Source organism: Fundulus heteroclitus, chromosome 8 (assembly GCF_011125445.2).
Source record: "Fundulus heteroclitus isolate FHET01 chromosome 8, MU-UCD_Fhet_4.1, whole genome shotgun sequence".
NCBI lineage: Eukaryota > Metazoa > Chordata > Actinopteri > Cyprinodontiformes > Fundulidae > Fundulus > Fundulus heteroclitus.
In genome coordinates, this window is record NC_046368.1 from 2,242,719 (window position 1) to 2,263,966 (window position 21,248).

The following is a 21,248-nucleotide window of genomic DNA, read 5'->3' on the forward strand; positions in this document are numbered from 1 at the left end:
CGAGGAGTCGTTAGGGTTGTTAATGGCTTGGCTTAAAGGAACAATGTTTTAATCACCTGAATGAGGGTGAAAGTTAAGGTGATGATTGGCTGGAATTAATCCTATAACTGGATTGTAAGTTCTTGAGAGTTGGAACCTAAGGCCTCCTCCTCTGTTTAAGGTTGATTTAACGTAGATGGCTTCCTTCAAACCATCTGTCTTCTTTGTCCAAAATGTGGACATGTTGGTCCTCACAGAGTGTCCTCTGTCCCTGAGGTGGACAGCAGAGTCTTGTCCTGAGGAGGTAGCTCTCCTGTGTTGAGCCATGCGTCTGTGGAGAGGTTGTTTGGGTTCTCCAATATAAAGATCAGAACATTCCTCACTGACTGAACTGCAGACACCACTCCGCTCATCTTAGGTTTGGGGGTTTTGTCCTCAGGATGCACCAGCCTCTGTCTGAGGGTCCTGTTTGCTTTGAAATGTTCTGGGATTTTGTGTTTGGAGAAAATCTTTTTTCAGAAACTCCAGAAACATAAGGGAGGATGATGCTTTTGCGTTTATTCTTCTCACCATTATGTTCTGCAGCGGGTCTTTTGGAGAAACACACCAGAGATGCTCTCCAAACCTGTGGGTACCCTAACTGGGATTTTGTCAAATCAGCAAGAAAATCCAAAATACCCTTATCTCCTGATGGAGATAAGGGTCTCCATCAGGAGCCGTCCCAACTGTGTTGCATGCTGGGAGTTGCAGTTAGTCACGTCGTAATGGCGTGACAGCTCGTTCATCGCCTGTTTGTTGGTTTGTCTCTGTACTCTGAGCCGTTTCACCACTATAACATGCGGTGACAATAAAGAATCTTTGAATCTTTTCACAAGACACAAAACAAAAGAATAGAGATGCTGAGAGGCATAAGGGGGGGGGGGGGGGGCAGAGCTGGAGAAAAGGAGGAAGACACCTGAGAGGAAGGACTGAGGTGTGGCTGTGTGAGGAGGAGCTCCTCCTTTACCTGGAAGTCGGTCTCCAGGATGAGGATCCGGTTCACTTTGCAGAATCTGCAGCAGCCAATCAGAAGCTGGCTCTGACTGAGCCGCACCTCTGCTGAAGGTTTCTGGCTGAAAGTAAGAACCAAGCCGCCGTGGTTCAGCTCTTTGTTCCCTTAACAGCAAAGTTCTGCTCTCTTCTGGAGGTTGTTGGGTCCGGTGATGGACGTGAACTTTGACCCCAGCTTCAGCTGCTTTATGAAGCAAGTATGGCAGAGAAAAGCCGCTCTTAAAGTCCAATAAAAACATTTTTATCTGTGCAGCTGTGTAAAATGATCTTTATGGATCGTCTGTGGGCCTCTGGGAGGGTCATTTATTCACGTATTGTCACATTATATGCTAAATATTATAATATTATATGCAAGAAAATTAAAAAAAGAACTGAAGAAGTGTTTATTGTCTGTTGATTTTTGTGTGTACTGTAAGTCGGAGAATTCCTGAAAGGAATTTCACCGCAGTAACACGCAGAGTTAATACAGAATCTTCAAATAAACAAAGTGTAACATAAATAATTTCCTTTGATTTATTGAGATGAACAACAAGTCAACCATTGATTATTATGCAAAAGAAAGCAATACGAGTAACGAATAACAAACATTTTAGAGATCACACCCACTGTTTCTTCCTTGATTTAAGAGTTCTCAAATTTGTAGATCTGATCAATTTCAGAACTGCTCAAATCCTTTATAAAGCAAGAAATAACTTACTTCCTGCGCACATACAAGTGTTTTCTGATAGAGATGGAAGATATAATTTAAGAGGAAAATTTTATTTTAAAACTAAGTATGTTTGAACAACAAAAAGAAGTTTTAGTTTATCAATTAGCGGAGTGAAGCTCTGGAACAGCTTGCCTGAAAACATTAAACAATGTAAAAGCATCCAGCAATTCAAAAAAGAATATAAGAAAAGTATTTTTGATGAATACAAAAAAGAGTAATATATAAAAAGTTGGTATAGTGTTTGTCTTACTGTAAGTATTTGTCCTTTATGTCCATGTAACTGAGGGGTAGGGCTTAATAAGCTTATGCTTCATCCTACTCCTTTTTGAAACATGATGCATGTTTATGAAGCATTAAATGTAAACATTGTTAAATCATATCATGTTCCAAAATAAACAACAACCAACCAAAGTCCTGTAACGTGTGAAGAAGTGTTCGCTCTCTTCTCTCCAGACATCTCGTTAATGTCTGTGAGGGGGGGCTGTGCTTAAACGCCATGACACGCAAAGCATTATGGGATTCCTTATAGCTCCTTAGTGCCGGTAAGGCTCCTATGCTAAAGGAGCTATGAGAGGAAGCATACAGGCTCCTTTCCTACCTCCTTCCTTCCTGCCAGCACTATTCAGATCATGGCGACCTTAACCTACATTAAAATAATTCAGTTCATGTAACGACATTGTCTTACAATTAAAGCAGGCAATCAGCCTGGCTTAGCGCCACTGTGCTACTTATAGAAATAAGTATTTGTTCCCCTGCAGTTAAAACAGGAAGTAAAGCTCAGACTTTTCTAATTACCTTAAATATGTCTGTAAATGTTGCCCCGGCCACCAGGAAAAATTCTGCTTCATGTTTTCTAACTTAAGAAAACAGAAAGACAGAAACAAGGCATTCTGTATTTTAATGCAGAGACAGAACATGTCAAATTTTAGAGAGAAACACAGAAACAGCAACACGGAGGATTTAGCACCAGACGGTGGCGCTGTGACAGAAAAACCAACAGGAAGCTGCTGATAAGTCCTTCATTTAAAGTCTTCAGTGTGAAACGTCCCCCAGCAGGAGCAGCGCTAACAGCCGGCCTGCAGCATGTGGACTCCCCGCACGGTCAGCGCCAGAACCTCCAGCAGAACCTCAGGCGGTCGGTTCCAGCTGTCACTCAGCTCTGTCAGCGTCTCCTCAGAGGAACAGAGGAGGTCAGCGGCCCAGCGCAGCTCCCCGTCCTGCTGCAGGGGGACGGGGACAGACGCTGGGAGACGGACTTCATCTCCGTCCTTCAGACTCTCCACCTGGAGACACATAGAGACACGTGGAGACAGATGGAGACAGGTGGAGACAGGCGGAGACAGATGGAGACGGATGGAGACGGATGGAGACAGGTGGAGACGGATGGAGACGGATGGAGACAGGTGGAGACGGATGGAGACAGGTGGAGACGGATGGAGACAGGTGGAGACAGGTGGAGACGGATGGAGACAGATGGAGACAGGTGGAGACAGGTGGGGACAGGTGGGGACAGGTGGAGACAGATGGAGACAGGTGGAGACAGGTGGGGACAGGTGGAGACGGGTGGAGACAGATGGAGACAGGTGGAGACAGGTGGAGACGGATGGAGACGGATGGAGACAGGTGGAGACGGATGGAGACAGGTGGAGACGGATGGAGACAGGTGGAGACAGGTGGAGACACGTGGAGACAGGTGGGGACAGGTGGAGACACGTGGAGACAGATGGAGACAGGTGGAGACAGGTGGAGACAGGTGGAGACGGATGGAGACAGGTGGAGACAGATGGAGACAGGTGGAGACAGGTGGAGACAGGTGGAGACGGATGGAGACAGGTGGAGACAGGTGGAGACAGATGGAGACAGGTGGGGACAGGTGGAGACAGATGGAGACAGGTGGGGACAGGTGGAGACAGATGGAGACAGGTGGAGACAGGTGGGGACAGGTGGAGACAGATGGAGACAGGTGGAGACAGGTGGGGACAGGTGGAGACAGGTGGAGACGGTTGGAGACGGGTGGAGTCGTCAGTAAGTGGATCCTCATGAGACAAAATGACGCAAACGTCTTTGAGAGACATGGACCCACCAGCTGACTGAGGACGGTCAGAGTCTCAGGACTGCAGGAGGTCAAAGGTCGCAGCATTTCCTCTGGCAGAACTGCAGAAAACAGAAGAATTTTCTGTCATGGAAGAAAACATGTGATGTTCTGATGAAAGCAGAGCTTCAGCTTACTCACCATTCATGGCACTGACCAGCAGGAACGCAGCATCCTTCACCCCTGAAGACTCCTGGGACTTGTCCAGCAGGTCCATGAAGGACCTGGCGGCCTGAGACTGAGGATGCTCACAGGGTTGGTCGCCGCTCTGGTCCATCTGACGTGTAGAGGAAGGAGGCAGAGAATGATTCAGTGATCCAGAGAATGATTCAGTGATCCAGAGCAGATCTGCTGAGTCAGAAAACTGATCCAGACTGAGAAGAAGTGATGGAGATGATGCTGCAGCACTGACTCATGGTTTTACTCCAGAGATGCTTCCTGCTCTTCACCAGGGAGCCAATCAGAGAGCAGGATCTTACCATCTCCTCCAGCTCGCTCAGAGCGTCTTCTTCCTTCAGAACCTCTCTGAGCCGTGTCAGCAGATCACCACGAGTCGATTCAGGAAGCTGTTCCAGCGGCGTCATCAGACTGTCCATCATCTCAATCTCTGCAGGAAAAACAGCCGAAACGTCACTTTGGTTCAGTTCATGCCTTCTCCTCTAGTAAACCCTGAATCTGATGAATTCAACTTCAATTTTCCTTCAGTTTTAGAAACCAAACATCTTTATTTTAGCAGGAAAATCTCCCAGTGTGTGTGAAACCTTTCAGGATTTCATCATGAGGTTCTGCTCTTACTCTCTTGGACTTGCTCCATTGTATCAGAGTCTAGGGCGTCGCTGGTCAGACCTGCAGACACAAAGCATGAATGAAAAGGTAGAAAACATGAACGTGACCTGAAGTCCCAGAACCAGCCGGAGCTCCTGTTCTGCACACAGAACTTCCTTCTTTTAAAGTTCTGCTCTGAAGGAAAGGATCTCGTGGTTTTCTGCAGAACTGTCTTGTTGGTGGAGTGAGCTCCGGGTCACCTCCCAGAGTCGGTTCTGGTGGCCTGCATGCCGTGAGCCGGACCTCTGGCCGTCCTCAGCTCCTATATTTCTGGCCCTTCTTCTACAGACCCATCTGCTCACACAGCTTCAGCTCATTCCTTCACCTTTTCTGGACTTGTTCCCTTTCAGTAAATTGTCTGGTTCTTCTGTCTCCACCACCTCCAGCGGTAGTTCTGTGGTTTTGGTTCGTCATGAAGAACCCCCCTACATGGTCACCTTTCCTGTTTCCTCTCCCAACCACCACAGATAAAGGCTCCTCATGTGTCTAACTTCACTGCAGCGTGACAGAAAGGTCTGATTAACACGTGGCCTACCTTTTCGTTTGTGAGTCCAGTTTTCTAACGAGATTTCTGCAGAACATGAGAAGAACCGATTACCGAACCAACATCTACAGCTCTGGGAACATCGACATGGGGAAAGCTCTTACCCATCGTGTCACCCTCCAGCAGGATCTCCACCAGGCTGTAAGCGAAGGTGGAATTTTCCTTCACGGTGAAGGTGGTGTCCTGCTGGATATCGACCTGACAGAACAAGTCAAACCCAGAAAGCTTTAATCGATCGTTTCTACAAAAAGATTAAATAATAGCTCAGCTGCAGGGAGGGGATTCTGGATCTAGGACAGAAGCTGGTTTTCTTCAAACTGTCAGTGATTGTCATCTGGTGCAGAACCTCCATCAGCTTTGTTTGCATGAGAAGGTCTGGACTGAACTCAGTGATGTGAGCGGTGTGGTCAGCAGGGGGCACCAAAGGCTCTGTCCCATGTGGCTGTTGGGGTCCTTAACCGGGACCAGGACGCCTGAAACAGGGTTTAGGTGCCCAGAAAGTTCTGAGGTTTCTGAAACCAAAGCTCAGTTATGGGAGAAACTGGTTGGTTACTGTTGTTGCAGCATTTTTCAAAGGTCCAGTGAAGGACTAGAGGAACTCCTGCAATGTACTGGACTGGTTCCAAATAGGAGGCCAGAAGACAGGAGATTGTACCAACGCTGAAAGGATCTCATTGCTCAGCCTTCCTGGGAAAGTTTCCACAAGGACAAGTGGGTCCAACTCCAGTCTTAAAGGTCCAGTGTCCTACGTCGTTACTAGGAATCAGGAACCCTCCCTGGAGGACTGATGCTGGACTGGGACTAGCATATTGGAAAGAATTCAACCGAATGTTGAGCCTCTGATCCAGGAGCAGCAGAGTAGCTCCATAGTTAGCTCCACTGTTGTTGCTGCTAACTGAGGGGAGTGGTGGCCTAGTGGTTAGAGCAGCGCTCTTGCGCTCTGAGAAGGATGCAAGTACCCGGTTCGATCCCCACAGCCTGTGCTCTGGGTCCCTGAGCAAGACCCTTAACCCCCGATTGCTCCCCAGGCGCCACACATGGCAGCCCACTGCTCCCCAAGGGGATGGGTTAAGATGCAGAAGTGAATTTTTCCATTGTGACATCAATAAAGTTCAATTATTATTATCATAGCTCTCAACTCTCACGCATTGACCGTGTGACACACGCATTTCACTAACTTCACACGCTCACACGCAACACATGGCATTTCACACGCAAACATGGAATTTCTCACGCATAAAAATCACAACGCCCATCTGGGCAGCGGACGATAAAAACTCCGCCTTCTGCTGAGATGTTTCAGCTTTTTTCACAGCTTATGGCCATCAGTAATTCCTGCTGCAGTTCGTGTTAACAGAGCAGCAGGAAGAGTGATCAGAGTTATGAATAATTTTAGTCTTAACAGTGGTGAAAGTAAGCCGGTATGGTCCTGTACCGCGTACACAGGAGGGGAGGGGGCGGGGGTAGAGCTGCTGCGAGATGACCGGTTCATTCAGAACCAGTCATGGCTGCACGCTGATCATAAAACAGTTCTGCTAACCAGATGCAGTTTAAAACGCCACTTGGTCAGTTTATAAGTTTCGTTTTTATTTATTCTGCATTTTTTAACTACATGCACCGTATTTCTGTGCCTCAGCGCTTGCTCCTCTCCCTCCCCTCCTTTCCCTCGGAGCAGGTGCTTTCTGGGCGTCAGTGCGCACTGACGAGAGCAATAGAGATTTGTCTGGTCAGCGCGGCGACTGACTGAGAAACCTGTCGCTGTGAAAGGTGATGAGAATGTTATAAACTGTAACAGTCTAGAAATGCATTGAGCTGAAAGGAGGGACACATCAGCAGGTGGATCGTGCGTAAAGACGCAGCGGGAACCTCTGTGTGCTTCAGTGTTGCTGCTAAATGGGAAATTGTTGACCATAAAGGCTTGATGAAACTCAGCCTGATTCACCAATCAGGTTATAGATTTACAATGATAAACAACCCATAGATGAATGTGTAACAGTATAATTATTCGGTCAATAATTAAAATCTACTTAATTTTATTCAGTATTATTTGAACAATTGTGTATTATTTATGTTTTAATCCATTAACTGAAAAATTAATTAAGTATTATTATTATTAAGTATTAATATGTCTCTTTCTCTTTTTAACACAAGTAATACATGTCTACTTCATTGTCTGGTGGGATAAAAATGAGATGGCTCTTCCAGGGTCCGGTTAGCCCCGCCCCCAAACAAGCCCCGCCCCCAAATTAGCATAATCTCACTCCTAACTTTTGATAAAAGTTGAGAGGTCTGTTATTATCATGTATCAGTGGACCAGATGTTTACACTTGCAGGGTTTGGAGGACCAAGGAACCTTGTTGGTCCAGTCCACGCACAATATGTTGCATGATATAACTACCGCTGCTGCAAACTACGGTTGCCGATCACTGTTGCTGCTAACTGTTGTTGCTGCTAACTACCGCTGCTGCTACTAACTACCTTTGCTGATCACTGCTGCTGCTGCTGCTGCTAACTGTTGTTGCTGCTAACTACCATTGCTGATCACTGTTGCTTCTAACTGTTGTAGCTGCTAACTGTTGCTGCTAACTACCGCTGCTGCTACTAACTACCGTTGCTGATCACTGATGTTGCTAACTGCTGCTGCTACTAACTGCTGTTGCTACTAACTGCCGTTGCTGCTAACTGCTGCTGCTACTAACTGCTGTTGCTACTAACTGCTGTTGCTGCTAACTGCTGCTGCTAACTGCTGTTGCTAACTGCTGCTGCTGACTGCTGCTGCTACTAACTGCTGCTGCTAACTGCTGCTGCTGATAACTGCTGCGGCTAACTGCTGTTGCTAACTGCTGCGGCTAACTGCTGTTGCTAACTGCTGCTGCTAACTGCTGTTGCTAACTGCTGCTGCTAACTGCTGCTGCTACTAACTGCTGCTGCTAACTGCTGCTGCTGATAACTGCTGCGGCTAACTGCTGTTGCTAACTGCTGCTGCTAACTGCTGTTGCTAACTGCTGCTACTAACTGCTGCTGCTAACTGCTGCTGCTACTAACTGCTGCTGCTGCTAACTGCTGCTGCTAACTGCTGCTGCTAACTGCTGCTGCTACTAACTGCTGCTGCTAACTGCTGCGGCTAACTGCTGTTGCTAACTGCTGCTGCTAACTGCTGTTGCTAACTGCTGCTGCTAACTGCTGCTGCTAACTGCTGCTGCTAACTGCTGCTGCTGCTAACTGCTGCTGCTAACTGCTGTTGCTACTAACTGCTGCTGCTGCTAACTGCTGCTGCTAACTGCTGCTGCTAACTGCTGCTGCTACTAACTGCTGCTGCTAACTGCTGCTGCTGCTAACTGCTGTTGCTAACTGCTGCTGCTAACTGCTGCTGATAACTGCTGCTGCTAACTGCTGTTGCTAACTGCTGTTGCTGCTAACTGGTGCTCCTCCTAAGTGCTGCCGCCGAATAAAGCCCTGTTTTGGGATCAGTAAAGTGCATCATGTCACATCTCTTACTCCTGACTCCACTCACCGAAACACACATAGTTGCCATTTTCTGAAGTGATCCTGAGATGGATCCCTTCTGACTTCCTTTCCGAAACATGGTCACAGGTCCAGTGTTGTAAGCTGTCTCATGAACAAACGCCAGTTTGTCCTTCTTCTTCAGCTTCAGCAGCTTCCGCATTCCTTTATCAATGTTCCTACCAAAGGAGAACATCAGCAGGTGGAACCTGTAGTGATCCACAGCATGGTAAAGCTGAGGTGAGGCATGTGGTACCTTCCGCTGAACTCTTTCCTCAGAGCTGTGAGGTTGGCCTTCTTAATCTTGATGCTGACCGGCTGAACCAGACCATCCACACAGTCGGAGCTGCCGGAGAGCTTAGCCGTACCTGAACCTTCCAGTCCTCCCTCCAATTTGCCACTCCTGTCAGTTTTTAAAGAAGTCTTGAAGTCCTCCACCAAGACCTTCTCCTCAGCATCTGTCAGATAGCAGGAAAGTCAATAAAACACTGGATCCAGATGTTTTTGTGTCAGTTTACATCAAATGACTCACCTGGTGAATACTTCTTCCCTATGAGGTCAGGTAAGGTGCAATTCATCACCTTATACTTGGGGAACTCCCAGAATTGTCCACTCCTGATTCTAACCACAGTCAGAAGGTTGATTTGTTGATTTAGATCTTTGTTGTAGATGAGATTCTTCCCAGATCCCAGACACTTGACCAAAGCTTTGGTTTCCGCTGCGAACATCGTCTCTGGACACAGAATGAAGATGATGAGCTACATGATGAAGATGGAGCAGAAAGTTAGAGCTACGTGATGAAGATGAAGCAGAGCTACATGATGAAGATGGAGCAGACAGTTAGAGCTACATGATGAAGATGAAGCAGAGCTACATGATGAAGATGGAGCAGAAAGTTAGAGCTACATGATGAAGATGAAGCAGAGCTACATGATGAAGATGGAGCAGACAGTTAGAGCTACGTGATGAAGATGAAGCAGAGCTACATGATGAAGATGGAGCAGACAGTTAGAGCTACATGATCTGGACTTTGAGTCCCTAACCCGAGCAGGAACATCGTCGGGTCCAGAGTTCTGCGACCGTTACCATCCAGACCAGAGACATTTCTCTCCTCAGTCCAACTACACAAAAGTCCTGAAATTCCAGCTGCAAATCCTGTCAGACCTCCAGAAAGATTTTATGAATATCTACTAAAGTGTTTTATTTTTGTTTTTAAGTTTTTTAAATAAAGAAAACCATGAAATGTTTGCACAAAGAGGACAGTCCATGTTCTTCTAACAGATGTTGATATTTGTGGAAAATAATGTGAAGCAGCAGCTTTTCCAACCTGACAACAGAAAACTAGATCTAAGGAGAGATTGCTGCTGCTTTTAGCCTCGTTCTGTTGTGGAAATGCATGAAAAAAAACCCTGAAAAGCTGCAGGTTGGAGAACCCTGATCTAGAACATGTTCTAAGGAGGAAAACTCTAGAATCCCAAATGGGAGAAGATGGAGGCAGAGCAAAAGGAGAAGAGGGAAGTAAACAGAACCCTGAATATCAAGCACTGAATAATTTCCTGCTGGTTACAGAACAATGTGGTCCATCTGAGATGTTCTTCACGTATGATTACCTTCATACGTGTAGCTCAGACTTTCACAATGGTTCATGTAGCATAATGGAATATTTTCAGCCACACACTTTTAGAAGTTGCTGGCAGGATCTCTGAGTGTCAAACAAAGGCTGTTCAGTGTTGGTGGAAACATGTTTGAGCAAGCAGTCTGGTCCAACCCACCTGAGGCTCCTGAAATCTCATCCAACAAGTTCTAGAGTGACTTTATTTATATGGAGCCAGCAACATGTGGTTCCACCCCTGGTAGCCAGGCTGCCATGCTAGAATATCTCATTCATCCACATTATTTTAACCATTGAACCATGTCGCCCCTGAAATACTGCAGATAGTAAATCCATCAGTTTATTTCTAAAAGGTTCTGAACCTGCAGTGATCTGACCTGTTTTAGTTCAATTCAGTTTTATTTATATAGCTACAATTAACATCCCATCATATCATCAAGGTTCTTTCCAAAGTCAGCTTCCATCAGATCCTCCAGGTTGGTGAGAAAGTTTCCTCTCTAAGGAAACCCAGCAGGTTGCATCAAGTCTCTCCAAGCAGCATTCACTCCTCCTGAAAGAGCGTAGAGCCACAGTGGACAGTCGTCTGCATTGTTGATGGCTTTGCAGCAATCCCTCATACTGAGCATGCATGAAGCGACAGTGGAGAGGAAAACTCCCCTTTAACAGGGAGGAGAACCTCCAGCAGAACCAGAACCAGGCTCAGTGTGAACGCTCATCTGCCTCCACCCACTGGGGCTTAGAAAAGACAGAGCATGACAAAGTCATCCCTTATCCCATGTAGTCGTACACCTATCTGGAATAACCCTGATATCCTACAAAATAATAAAATGATAAACTTTACATACTGGAAGAATAAAGGTATTAAATATCTGGAACATCTACTTGACAGAACCGAGTTCATCAATTTTGCTAAACTAAATATGCAATATGGCATTAGTAAAAATAAATTCTTGGAATATGAACAACTTAAATCTATAATTAAAAATAAATATAAGCATATTAATGGTGGTTTACAAGTCCCAACTAATATAATAGAGTTCTTAGATTTAACCCCCCCAAACTACTGTCTAAATCATACAGGACACTGACTAAAATAGATGATTCGATATCTCTTCCTATAATGAAGTGGGAAAAAGATTTATCAGGCACCTTTGAACAAAATTTCTGGGCTCAGACATGTCTAAGAACTTTCAAATTGACTAGAAACACCAATTTACAACTAATACAATACAAAATCCTTCACAGAGTACATTACACAGGACAAAGATTATTCAAGATGGGTCTGGCACAATCTAATATCTGTCCACACTGCATAGGCAATCATCCTGATAATTATTTTCATGCGTTATGGTTATGCACACCAGTCCAGAGGTTCTGGACACAGATATGTAAGGACTTATCAAAGTGCTTGAGCTGTAAAATTACACCTTCCCCAACAGTTTGCTTGCTGGGTAATTTTGAGGAAAGTCCTCTGAAAAAAGAAATAGTTTACATGGTTTTTACTGCTTTATGCATCGCAAAGAAAACTATCCTCATGAATTGGAAAAGTAAACAAAATCTCAGTATCAATCAGTATAGAGATCTTTTGTTGGATCATATTAATCTAGAGACAGCATCTGCTTCCACATCTGATTGGTCTCTTTGGGCTCCTCTGATCAACACCATCACTTAGTGGAATAGGGGGCGGTGGGTTGCTTCCTGCAGGGCGCAGTGGCTGGATGGAGGGGTTCCTGGGGCCCTGGGGGCACTTGGAGTAGGGCGCCTGGTGGATCCGGCTCCGGGGTCTGTTGCCCCCATCTGGGAGGAGTTTGGGAGGCCTACGGGTGGCCTACAGCAGCCGCTTGCGGCGCTCTTTGGGAGCTGCGTGTTGACGGACGTGGGTTACTGACCTGGTAGCTGTGCTGCCGCTGGGTGGGGCCGGGGTGGGTCTGGGGGTCTGGGGTCCCTGGGGCGCGCCGCCCTCGGGCTGGGGCCCCGGCGGTTCCGGTTCCAGGAGGTGTGCCGCTTTTGGTGTGGGCCGGCGCGCGCCCGGGTGTCCGCCCCTGCACGGGGCCTCTGGTGCGCTGGGGGGCCTCGGGGCCCGTTGAGCTGGTAGGGGGGCATGGTCATTAACACCTCTGGGCAGATGCTCTTCTCCTTCATTGGATAGGCACTCTGCCAGTGGGGGGAGGGAGAAAGGAGGGGGAGTAGGGATCTACCCAGCCTGGATGTCTACTGTCGAATGTATGGTGAGTTGTTTGAACGTTAGTGTTGGGGAGGGATTAAATCCACGGGTGGGGGGGGGGGGGGGGTTGACGTTCTGGTGGGCTTGTGTCCGGCCCCCTGTCCCGGTCCTGTCCGTGTCGTCTTCCGGTGCGGGTTTCACCTGGGGGGTGGGGTTTGGGATGGCTCGTGCGGGCCGGCTGGCCAGGGTCCCCCTCTCTTATTATTATTATTATTTATTTATTTATTTATTTATTTATTTAGTTTAAGTAGGCTTGGTGGGTGGGCTGGGGGGGGTTGAGGTGTTGGTCCTGGTGGGTGGTTGGCTGGCGGGCCCTGCGGCCTCTCCCTGGCCCCCGGGCTACGGTGGTGCCGCTGGCGAGGCCCCCTTCTCTAGGTGGGGCTTTCGGGGAGCGGGGGTGCCTATTGGAGTCAGTAGGGGAGCTGGCTCCCTGGGTTGGCTTCCCAGTCATTTGCTCCCCATCCCCGGACTCCTCCCTCTGCCTGCTCCATCACGCCGCCACACATGCAGGTCATGAGGGAGGGGGCGTTACTGGAGGTTGCCACTTTCTGGTGACGCCCCTCTCCCCAATTTTATCATGCATCTTAGACACTTTCACTTCAAACATTTTTCACATCACACACTCATATAGGCCATGGTAGGGGGGGGTGGGGGGAAGACGTCTGGGAGGGGGCTTATGTTGTGTGGGCCTCACCTCGGACGGCTCCCTTCACCTCCTCTCCCACTTAGACATTGAGGGTTCTGGGCAGTCGCCCGGAGGGGGTGCGCTGGCAACAGCTACCTTCCGGAAGGGGGGTGGGCTGTGCCGTGCATCCCCTTCGGCGCTCCCAGTTTTTAAACGCACTTGAGAACAACATGCAACAACACAACATTGGAGCAGGCGTAGGGAGGGTCGGGGTCTTCTGCACACCCCCGTTCTCCGATGGAGGCAAGGAGTCTGGGGCCTGGAGGAGGTGCGGGCCACTGTGTCCGGGGTCTTGGCGGGGGGCTGCGGTGTGCAGTCAGCGGCCTACCAGGTCTGGGGCTGATGCCTCCACTCCCCCCAGGGGACGGGGGGCAGGGATGGCAAGGGTAAGGTGGGGGGAGGGAGTGGGTTTATTAGGTATTTAGGGGGAGGGGGGGGCTCTGGCCGGGTGGCTCGTGCGGGTCGTGTTGGCCCGCCCTCTTGGGGGGGCCCGGTCCGGGGGACGTCTGGTCGGGGGCCGGGGCCGGGGGTCGGGCACAAGCAGTCGTATAGTCGATTTGGGGTGTCCCCCCCCCCTTTGGTCAGTGTTGGATGTGAGTGTTATGTGGGAATGTGTGTTTTTTTTTTTTTTTTTTTTTCAGGTATGGGTGTGGTCCGCTCCCTCTCCCAAGAACATCTCAAGTCTCCGATAGGTGCGGAGCCCATCCCCCCACGTCCTGCCCTCCTCCACTTCGTTGGCGGGCGCCTTGGCCCCCTGGCGCATTAGTTGGCTTCGGGTTTGGGGCGGGTTCCCGGGCGTGCGCCGGCCCACTCCTAGCGGCCTCTTCGCGGGGCCTGGCCCCCCGGGGGGCGGCCGGGGCCCTCGTCGCGGGGGCGGGGCGCCCCTGGGGCCTCTGGCCCTCAGGGCCCATGGCCGGGACCACTTCAGCGGGGCTAGCTGCCGGCGGAGCCCACGGGCTCGTCTCCGCGGCTCTTGAGGGCGTCGGCATTGCGGTGGCTGGGGGATTTCCTCGGGGTCGTCTCTGCTCCTTCCTTGGGGGGGGGGGGGGGGGGGTTGCAGATATCCTGTGTCGGCCCCTCCTGGGCGACCTGCTTTAGGGACCCCTTTGGGAGTCCGGGGTTACGGGTCCCCTGACGCCTGCCTCTGTGCTCGGGGAAGGTGGGTCTTCGGTTCTCCACAATCACTATCAAGCTATTTCTGGATAATCTTCACCTAAACTAGTGCACTTTCACATCTTCCACTGGTGCTGGGTCCCAGGTATTAAGTGTTCACTTATATACAGTAATCTTATAATTTATTTATTTATTTATGTTGTGTCACTTTCTTTTTTCAAATATCACATTACACATGTCAGCTTACATAATAATATATATGATTTAGTAATGGCATCTAGGTGTAATAAGAGTGTATCTGTTGCTTTATGTCTGTTGGTTGTGCTGTTCTTTTTGTGTCTCTTTCCAGGTGATGGAGCAGACAAAGAAGGTTTTATCATTCTCTTCCTTTTATCTCCTCTTTCTTTCACCTCTACTCTTTTTTTTCCTTTTCTTTCACTTTTTGTTCTTCCTTTACTCTCCCATTGTCATGTCCATATAATTTGAAATTCTCCTTGCAGGAATCATAATAAAGCTATTTACAAGCATAAATCAAGTGGAGCACTATGGCGAAAGCTGTTTGCTCCACTTATAAAAGCAAAATCTGTCGAGCTCTATCTGGCATTGAGATATCAATTCCTATTGCCATATTGCTAGACAGGACACTGGGGGAAAAAAAAAAAAAAAAAAAAAAAAAAAAAAAAAAAAGAGAAGACAGAGCAGAGACACAGAAAGCTCAGAAGCTCACATTGACCCAGGAGTACTTTCTATGTTAGAAGGTGATAATCTGCCGTTACCCTTTCTAAGGAACCTTTTCTGCATTCCTAATCCTAAATAAATACAGGCTCACATCCAAACCAACAACCATGTCTATATGACAGAAAAGACAATTCATCAGCAAACCAAGAGTCTTTAATGCCACATTACTGACACTTTCTGCTCCTTTCTGCTCAGACAGAATCATTTCGAAGCCTTTCATCAGGTTTTCCCACCACAAGCGTAGCTTCTTACTTACAGGCATCTAACCCTTTAAAAACGTCTGTCCTGCTTTCACTGCATCTGATAACATTATGTTTCAGGAGGTTCTGCACATGGTACCGGGTAATCAGTGATTACCCGGTACCATGTGCAGAACCACTCTGGGTCATCGTGATGCATCAAGGCTCCAACCTCGGGCTGTTCATACTTCTGCCTGATCCTGATCGGTGAGTTAAATGAGATCTTGGATATCAAGGAGGTTATGTGTATAAATAAAGGTTTAATAATAATATGTGTCTGCTGATGACACACAGTTTAATATTCTGGGTCATCATGTGATCCCGGTACCGTCTCTGAGTCAGTGAGCTCACACCAGCAGACAGATGGGTCAGAGGTTCTCTCTGGATCAGTGAGGCTGAAAAGCACAGAGAACTAGTGCCGTAAAAAGCCAAAAAAATAATTTATTAACAGAAATAATTCAGGTTCAAATTAAACACGTCAATCAGCAACTCTTTCACCGGGCTGGTACGACCTAACTAAAACTACTAGGCCAAATTAAGATTCTAGAAACCAAGAACTATGCGCACACAAAAGGACAAAAATAGCTGAAACCCGTTTGGATAAAACGCTTCAATTTAATTTCTAACGAGGACCTTTGTGTTTGAGAATGAGGTCAAACTAGCTTTATGTGTTCCACCCATTTACCATGGAACCCAAAGACATTTAATCCTTAATGTTATGTAATGTTGTGCCATCATATCACGAGGAACTTTAACTACAGCTCCCAGCATGCAATGCGGGTCGTTAAACTCTGTGGATCAAACTTTCTCACCAGGAGACCGGCTGAGCAGAGCCTGGTGCCGCCGGGACATCTGCAGCCAGACTCACTTTAGACTCCAGGCAGCAGTGGAGGATGTTAACGGTGCCTTTATTTATGGATTTATGATAACAGGATTTCTGATTTTTGTTCCCATCACTAAAAAACCCTGAGTTATTCTTTTTTCTTATATCTGCCGTTTGCAAACCCCTCCTAGGTGCATACTGCCACTAACTGTACACCCGTGTAACATAACTTCCACTCAATTCTGGATTTTAGTTTGGTATTATGAAGATATATAAAAATGCTTTTCCCATTATAGAAATCTTCCCCTTGTTTCCTTCAGTTCCCAGGATTCCTTCTATTCTCCAGTCCTGCCTGAGTCTCTGTTGCTCTTAATCTTTCAGCTGTAAACAGCTCAGAGTGTGTTTGGGACGAAGGCGTCGCAGGAGAGCGCAGGGTTGCCAGGTTCTGTCCAGAAAGGATTGATTCAGTTTTCCATCCAGTGCTCTTATTAAAGCTGTGAGGCATAACCTGATCAGATCCCTCTATGTTTGTCTTTTAGTTATATGTTTGGTTAAAGCTGCGTTCGTTCTGCCATGATTAAACTGAATGCTGGTGTTTCTGTGTAATTTTGTGTTTTAAAACATTTTTACAGGTTTTTCTGGACCTTCTTTTCTGGAGCACCTTGTCATCTTTCACGTAACGATTTGCAGATCTTGGTACAGACTGAACCATCCTTGTAAACGTGAACATCTAAACTTAGCAGGATTTTCCACTGGGCCGTTTTCTAAAAGTGACTAATATGCCCCCCCCCCTCCCCCCTGCAGCTCCCCCTGAGGCTTACCTTGTCTCAGCGTGGCGGCGCAGCAGGACGTGGGCGACTCCTCTGCAGCCGGCGGTGCTCTGCTGCTGCAGCTCTCAGTGTGTTTGCTTTTGAAGCGCAGGACTTCCTGCTTCTCTAGGCAGCGGCACTGTAGCCTGGCACCAGGCCCGTATTAAGATAATGTGGTGCCCCTGGGCACTATACCTCAAAGCCCCCCCCCTTACCCGTGCTGTCCTCCGGTCAGAAACATCAGACATAATCATTTCTGTAATGGATGAAATTTCTGTAGCGTTAAAAAAGACGATACATTTGCACGTACTTGTGGACCAGCTCAACTATGACAGATTGGAGAGGGGGGGGGAGAGTGATAGATCATGTAGTCTAATCTTCATTTATTTATTATTTATTATTCTTGTGACATCAGTGTTCACAAAACGAATAATGCATGGTCTTTCAACAATTTCAAGTCAATAATATAACAATTTATGAAAAATATATCTTTAAAGCATGTGTCATGTGGTGCCCCCCCCATGGTTGGTGCCCCTGGGCACTGGCCCCCTGGCCCTTATGGATGATCCGGCCCTGCCTGGCACCAGCAGAGCGGTGCTGCTGTAGCCGTCATTCACACAGGAAATGACTCTGAGTGCCTGCTCCTAACTTCCAGGAACTTTAAATCATTTGTCAACAGGAAACCTGAAGGAGTGAAGAATCGTGAACTGCTGCAGGCTGCAACCCGGCTCGGTGGTGCCTTGCACAAAGACGGTTCCTGGTTTGAATCCCAGCCTGGGGTCTCTCTGCTTGGACTTGGCATGTTCTCCATGTGCATGCGTGGGTTCTCTCTGGGTGCTCCGGCTTCCTCCATCAGAGCAGAGACATGGCAGCTGGGTTGATGGTTTCTCTAAATGCTGTCGGTCTTCACTGAGCCTCAACACTGAAACCATGAAGCCTCACAGACCGTTTGGGTTCTTCTTCTCCAGCGTGTCATTTCCTGTTCCCAGGGTCAGATCCAGGCTTATTTAATTGTTTTCTGGAATATTAGATCATTAGAACATATTATTGATGCAGTGCCTCCATCTGCCGTGCCTCTGGCTGTCTGCAGATGCACGTCTGCTCATTTCTAGCAGAAACTGGAGCTGAAGCTCATGGATCTTCTCCAGGCCCTGCTGCTCTCCATCAGACAGCAGTTACCTTTTGGTCTGAAGTTCCTTAACTTCAGTTCTTTGGTCTCTGGACCTCAGGACAAGCTGGAAGTCTGTAATTGGGTTTAATTTCTCCACACATCTTGAGCTGGACTCATCCACTGCTGGATAGTTAGAATTTCCCCCAGAAACCAGGAAGTCCAGCCAGGACCCAGATCACCAATCCATCCAAGTCTTCCTCTTTTGTGAAAACACACTAAAAGTTATATTTATGTATAAAGTACTTCTTTATTTCTCACCAGATGTGATACATTTATATTCAAAATGTCTGAAATGAACCTAAAGTTAAACCCAGTCAGCTGATTCTGTGATTCACTGATGGCTGTTATAGTGAACGTTGACTGACTGCAGGTGATTTATGAGTTAAAATCACGGTTCTGACCAACAGAACTTTCTCATTCTGGGTCCGAGTGTTTCACAGAATCTCATACAACCAGAAAATGAAGATTTATGTCTCATCACTGCTTTTAAACGTCCCCCAGCAGGAGCAGCGCTAGCAGCCGGCCTGCAGCATGTGGACTCCCCGCACGGTCAGCGCCAGAACCTCCAGCAGAACCTCAGGCGGTCGGTTCCAGCTGTCACTCAGCTCTGTCAGCGTCTCCTCAGAGGAACAGAGGAGGTCAGCGGCCCAGCGCAGCTCCCCGTCCTGCTGCAGGGGGACGGGGACAGACGCTGGGAGACGGACTTCATCCCCGTCCTTCAGACTCTCCACCTGGAGACACATAGAGACACGTGGAGACGGATGGAGACAGGTGGAGACAGGTGGAGACGGATGGAGACAGGTGGAGACGTCAGTAAGTGGATCCTCATGAGACCGAATGATGTGGACGTTTCTGAGAGACATGGACCCACCAGCTGGCTGAGGACGGTCAGAGTCTCAGGACTGCAGGAGGTCAAAGGTCGCAGCGCCGTCTCTGGCAGAGCTGCAGACAACAGGAGAAGAGAGTCAGCCTGACAGAGATACTGGTAAGAAAACTCAGAGGTTCTGATGATCTTTCTGATGGAGACAGCTGCAGACGTACCCTCCATGGCAGAGACCAGCAGGTGGACAGAGTCCTTTACTGCTCCGAACCCTTTGGACCCGTCCAGAAGGTCCATGAACGAAGAGACGGCCTGAGACTCTGGGTTCTCATCTTCTCCTTCACTGTTCTGATCCAGCTGAGAAGAACATGAGGAGGAAGAGGAGAACAATGATCTACTGATCCAGAGCCAACTGCTTGGTGTGAAGGTGAGATAAACTGAGAACATTCATCTCTGAGCCCAACTTCACTACAGCACCACCCCTGGTCAAAATGAGAGGAAGCACTTTGCTGAAGCAGGATGACCTGAAAGCAGAACCTCCTGAAGAACCAGACAGAGGTACATGTCTACATGAAGCCAAAGAGGACTACGTTAGTATAAATGAGTCAACTCCCTCCAATTATTCAAATTTCCACATTCCCAGATCTGTGGGAAGAGGAGGAGGAGTGGCAACCATCTTTCAGTCTGATTTATTAATTAGTCCCAGGCCAATTAATAATTACAGTTCTTTTGAACATTTAACCCTCAGTTTCCAGCCTTTAAAACTATCCTAGATTCAATTGGTTTTGCTCAAAATGTGCATAAACCGACGCACTCTTGGCTCCATACTTTAGACCTTGTTCTGACATATGGCATTGATTGTGAAGAATTAACAGTATTTCCTCACAACCTTGTCCTATCTGACCATTTTTAATAACATTTGAGTTTAATCTGAGTTCTCCACCCCCAAAAGAGGGTTCCATTATAGTAGATCTTTATCGGATATTGCTGCATCAAACTTTAAAGAGTCTGTCCCCCTCTTAATATCCTCCGTATTGCAGAAATGTTGTTTCTTCCCATTCACAGATAGATGTCTTTGTTAATGGTGTGACTTCCTCATTGCGTTCTGCATTAGACAATGTAGCTCCCTTGAAAAAGAAGGTGATTATTCACAGGAAGCTGGCTCCTTGGTTTAATTCAGAGCTGCGTTCCTTGAAGCACAATGTTAGGAAATTGGAGAGAAAATGGCGCTCTACACACCAAGAGGAATCCTACCTAATCTGGAAGAACAGTCTATTGTTGTATAACAAGAGCCTTCGAAGAGTTAGAGCAGCATATTTTTCATCATTAATTGAAAAGAATAAAAATAACCCTAGATTTTGATTTAGTTTCATACAACAGAGTTATTTGTGTAAAGGTGCTTGTTTAGGGGCAGAGGGGCACAAATCAGGGAACGCAGGGATATTGGGCTAGATGCATATCTTTCCATATGTACCCATACATAGTTTTTCTTCCCACTGTCGCTCCATGCTTGCTCAGTATGAGGGATTGCTGCAAAGCCATCAACAATGCAGACGACTGTCCCTGTAGCTCTACGCTCTTTCAGGAGGAGTGAATGCTGCTTGGAGAGACTTGATGCAACCTGCTGGGTTTCCTTAGAGAGGAAAATTTTGACTAATCTGTGTAATCTGACCCAATCTGTATAATCTGACCCAATCTGTATAATCTGATTGAACTTAACTTTGTAAAGTGCCTTGAGATGACATGTTTCATGATTTGGTGCTATATAAATAAAATTGAATTGAATTGAATATAACTCAGGCCGACCGCAGACCGCCACTATCAGCTTATCTTCCATTTTGAATGAAAACTGCTTCGTCTCCGCCGCCGTCCTTCACGCCACGCTACGTCCTGATTGGCTGTCACCAGGCAACAAGACACAAAAGTTCAGCTTTTTCAACTCCAACAATTGTCACTGAGCATCTCCGCTGGCGTCACGTCGCTCCGTGTGGCAGCTGTAGAGAATTCACGTAAATCTGTCGCTCTGTGTGAACGCAGCTTTGTTAAGATGTTGATGTGTTTCATTCTGTCTTTGTGGATTTCAATATTTCGTTGAACTCTTTGATTTGTAGTTGTGTTCAGAGTTTGTTGATGTGCTTTGCACTTCATGGTCTCCATAATTCGTGGCCCAACTACGATTATGCTGCCCTCACGATGTGTTGCTCTTACAAAGCTAGACAGCTAGCTAACACTTGGGTTGAAAATAATCCAGTCCTTGTTAGTTTTCTTGTTTTATTTTGCAACTCTTTGGCTGGTTTGTTTTCTTTTCTTA

General features: G+C 47.3%; 1 protein-coding gene across 1 annotated transcript; it reads right to left on the reverse strand.

Annotated features, from left to right (window-relative positions):
• Positions 1-1,398: 1,398 nt before the first annotated feature.
• LOC105925785 lies at positions 1,399-17,028 on the reverse strand. The gene is made up of 11 exons (XM_036139898.1): positions 16,959-17,028; positions 9,236-9,436; positions 8,960-9,161; positions 8,714-8,882; positions 5,304-5,397; positions 5,191-5,226; positions 4,626-4,676; positions 4,310-4,437; positions 3,972-4,107; positions 3,822-3,892; positions 1,399-3,021 (listed from the first exon to the last, which is right to left on the reverse strand). Exons 2-11 carry the CDS (start codon positions 9,429-9,431, stop codon positions 2,803-2,805), a joined length of 1,302 nt encoding a protein of 433 aa, XP_035995791.1. The 5' UTR covers positions 9,432-9,436; positions 16,959-17,028; the 3' UTR covers positions 1,399-2,802.
• Between the last annotated feature and the right edge of the window lie 4,220 nt (positions 17,029-21,248).

Excerpts from the sequence above, each read along its gene's own strand:
- LOC105925785 (XM_036139898.1), bottom strand. The coding sequence starts at position 9,431 with ATGTTCGCAGCGGAAACCAAAGCTTTGGTCAAGTGTCTGGGATCTGGG. Across the intron at positions 5,398-8,713 it reads TGGCAACTATGTGTGTTTCG|GTCGATATCCAGCAGGACAC; the intron begins GTGAGTGGAGTC and ends TTGTTCTGTCAG. Across the intron at positions 5,227-5,303 it reads GCTGGAGGGTGACACGATGG|AAATCTCGTTAGAAAACTGG; the intron begins GTAAGAGCTTTC and ends CATGTTCTGCAG.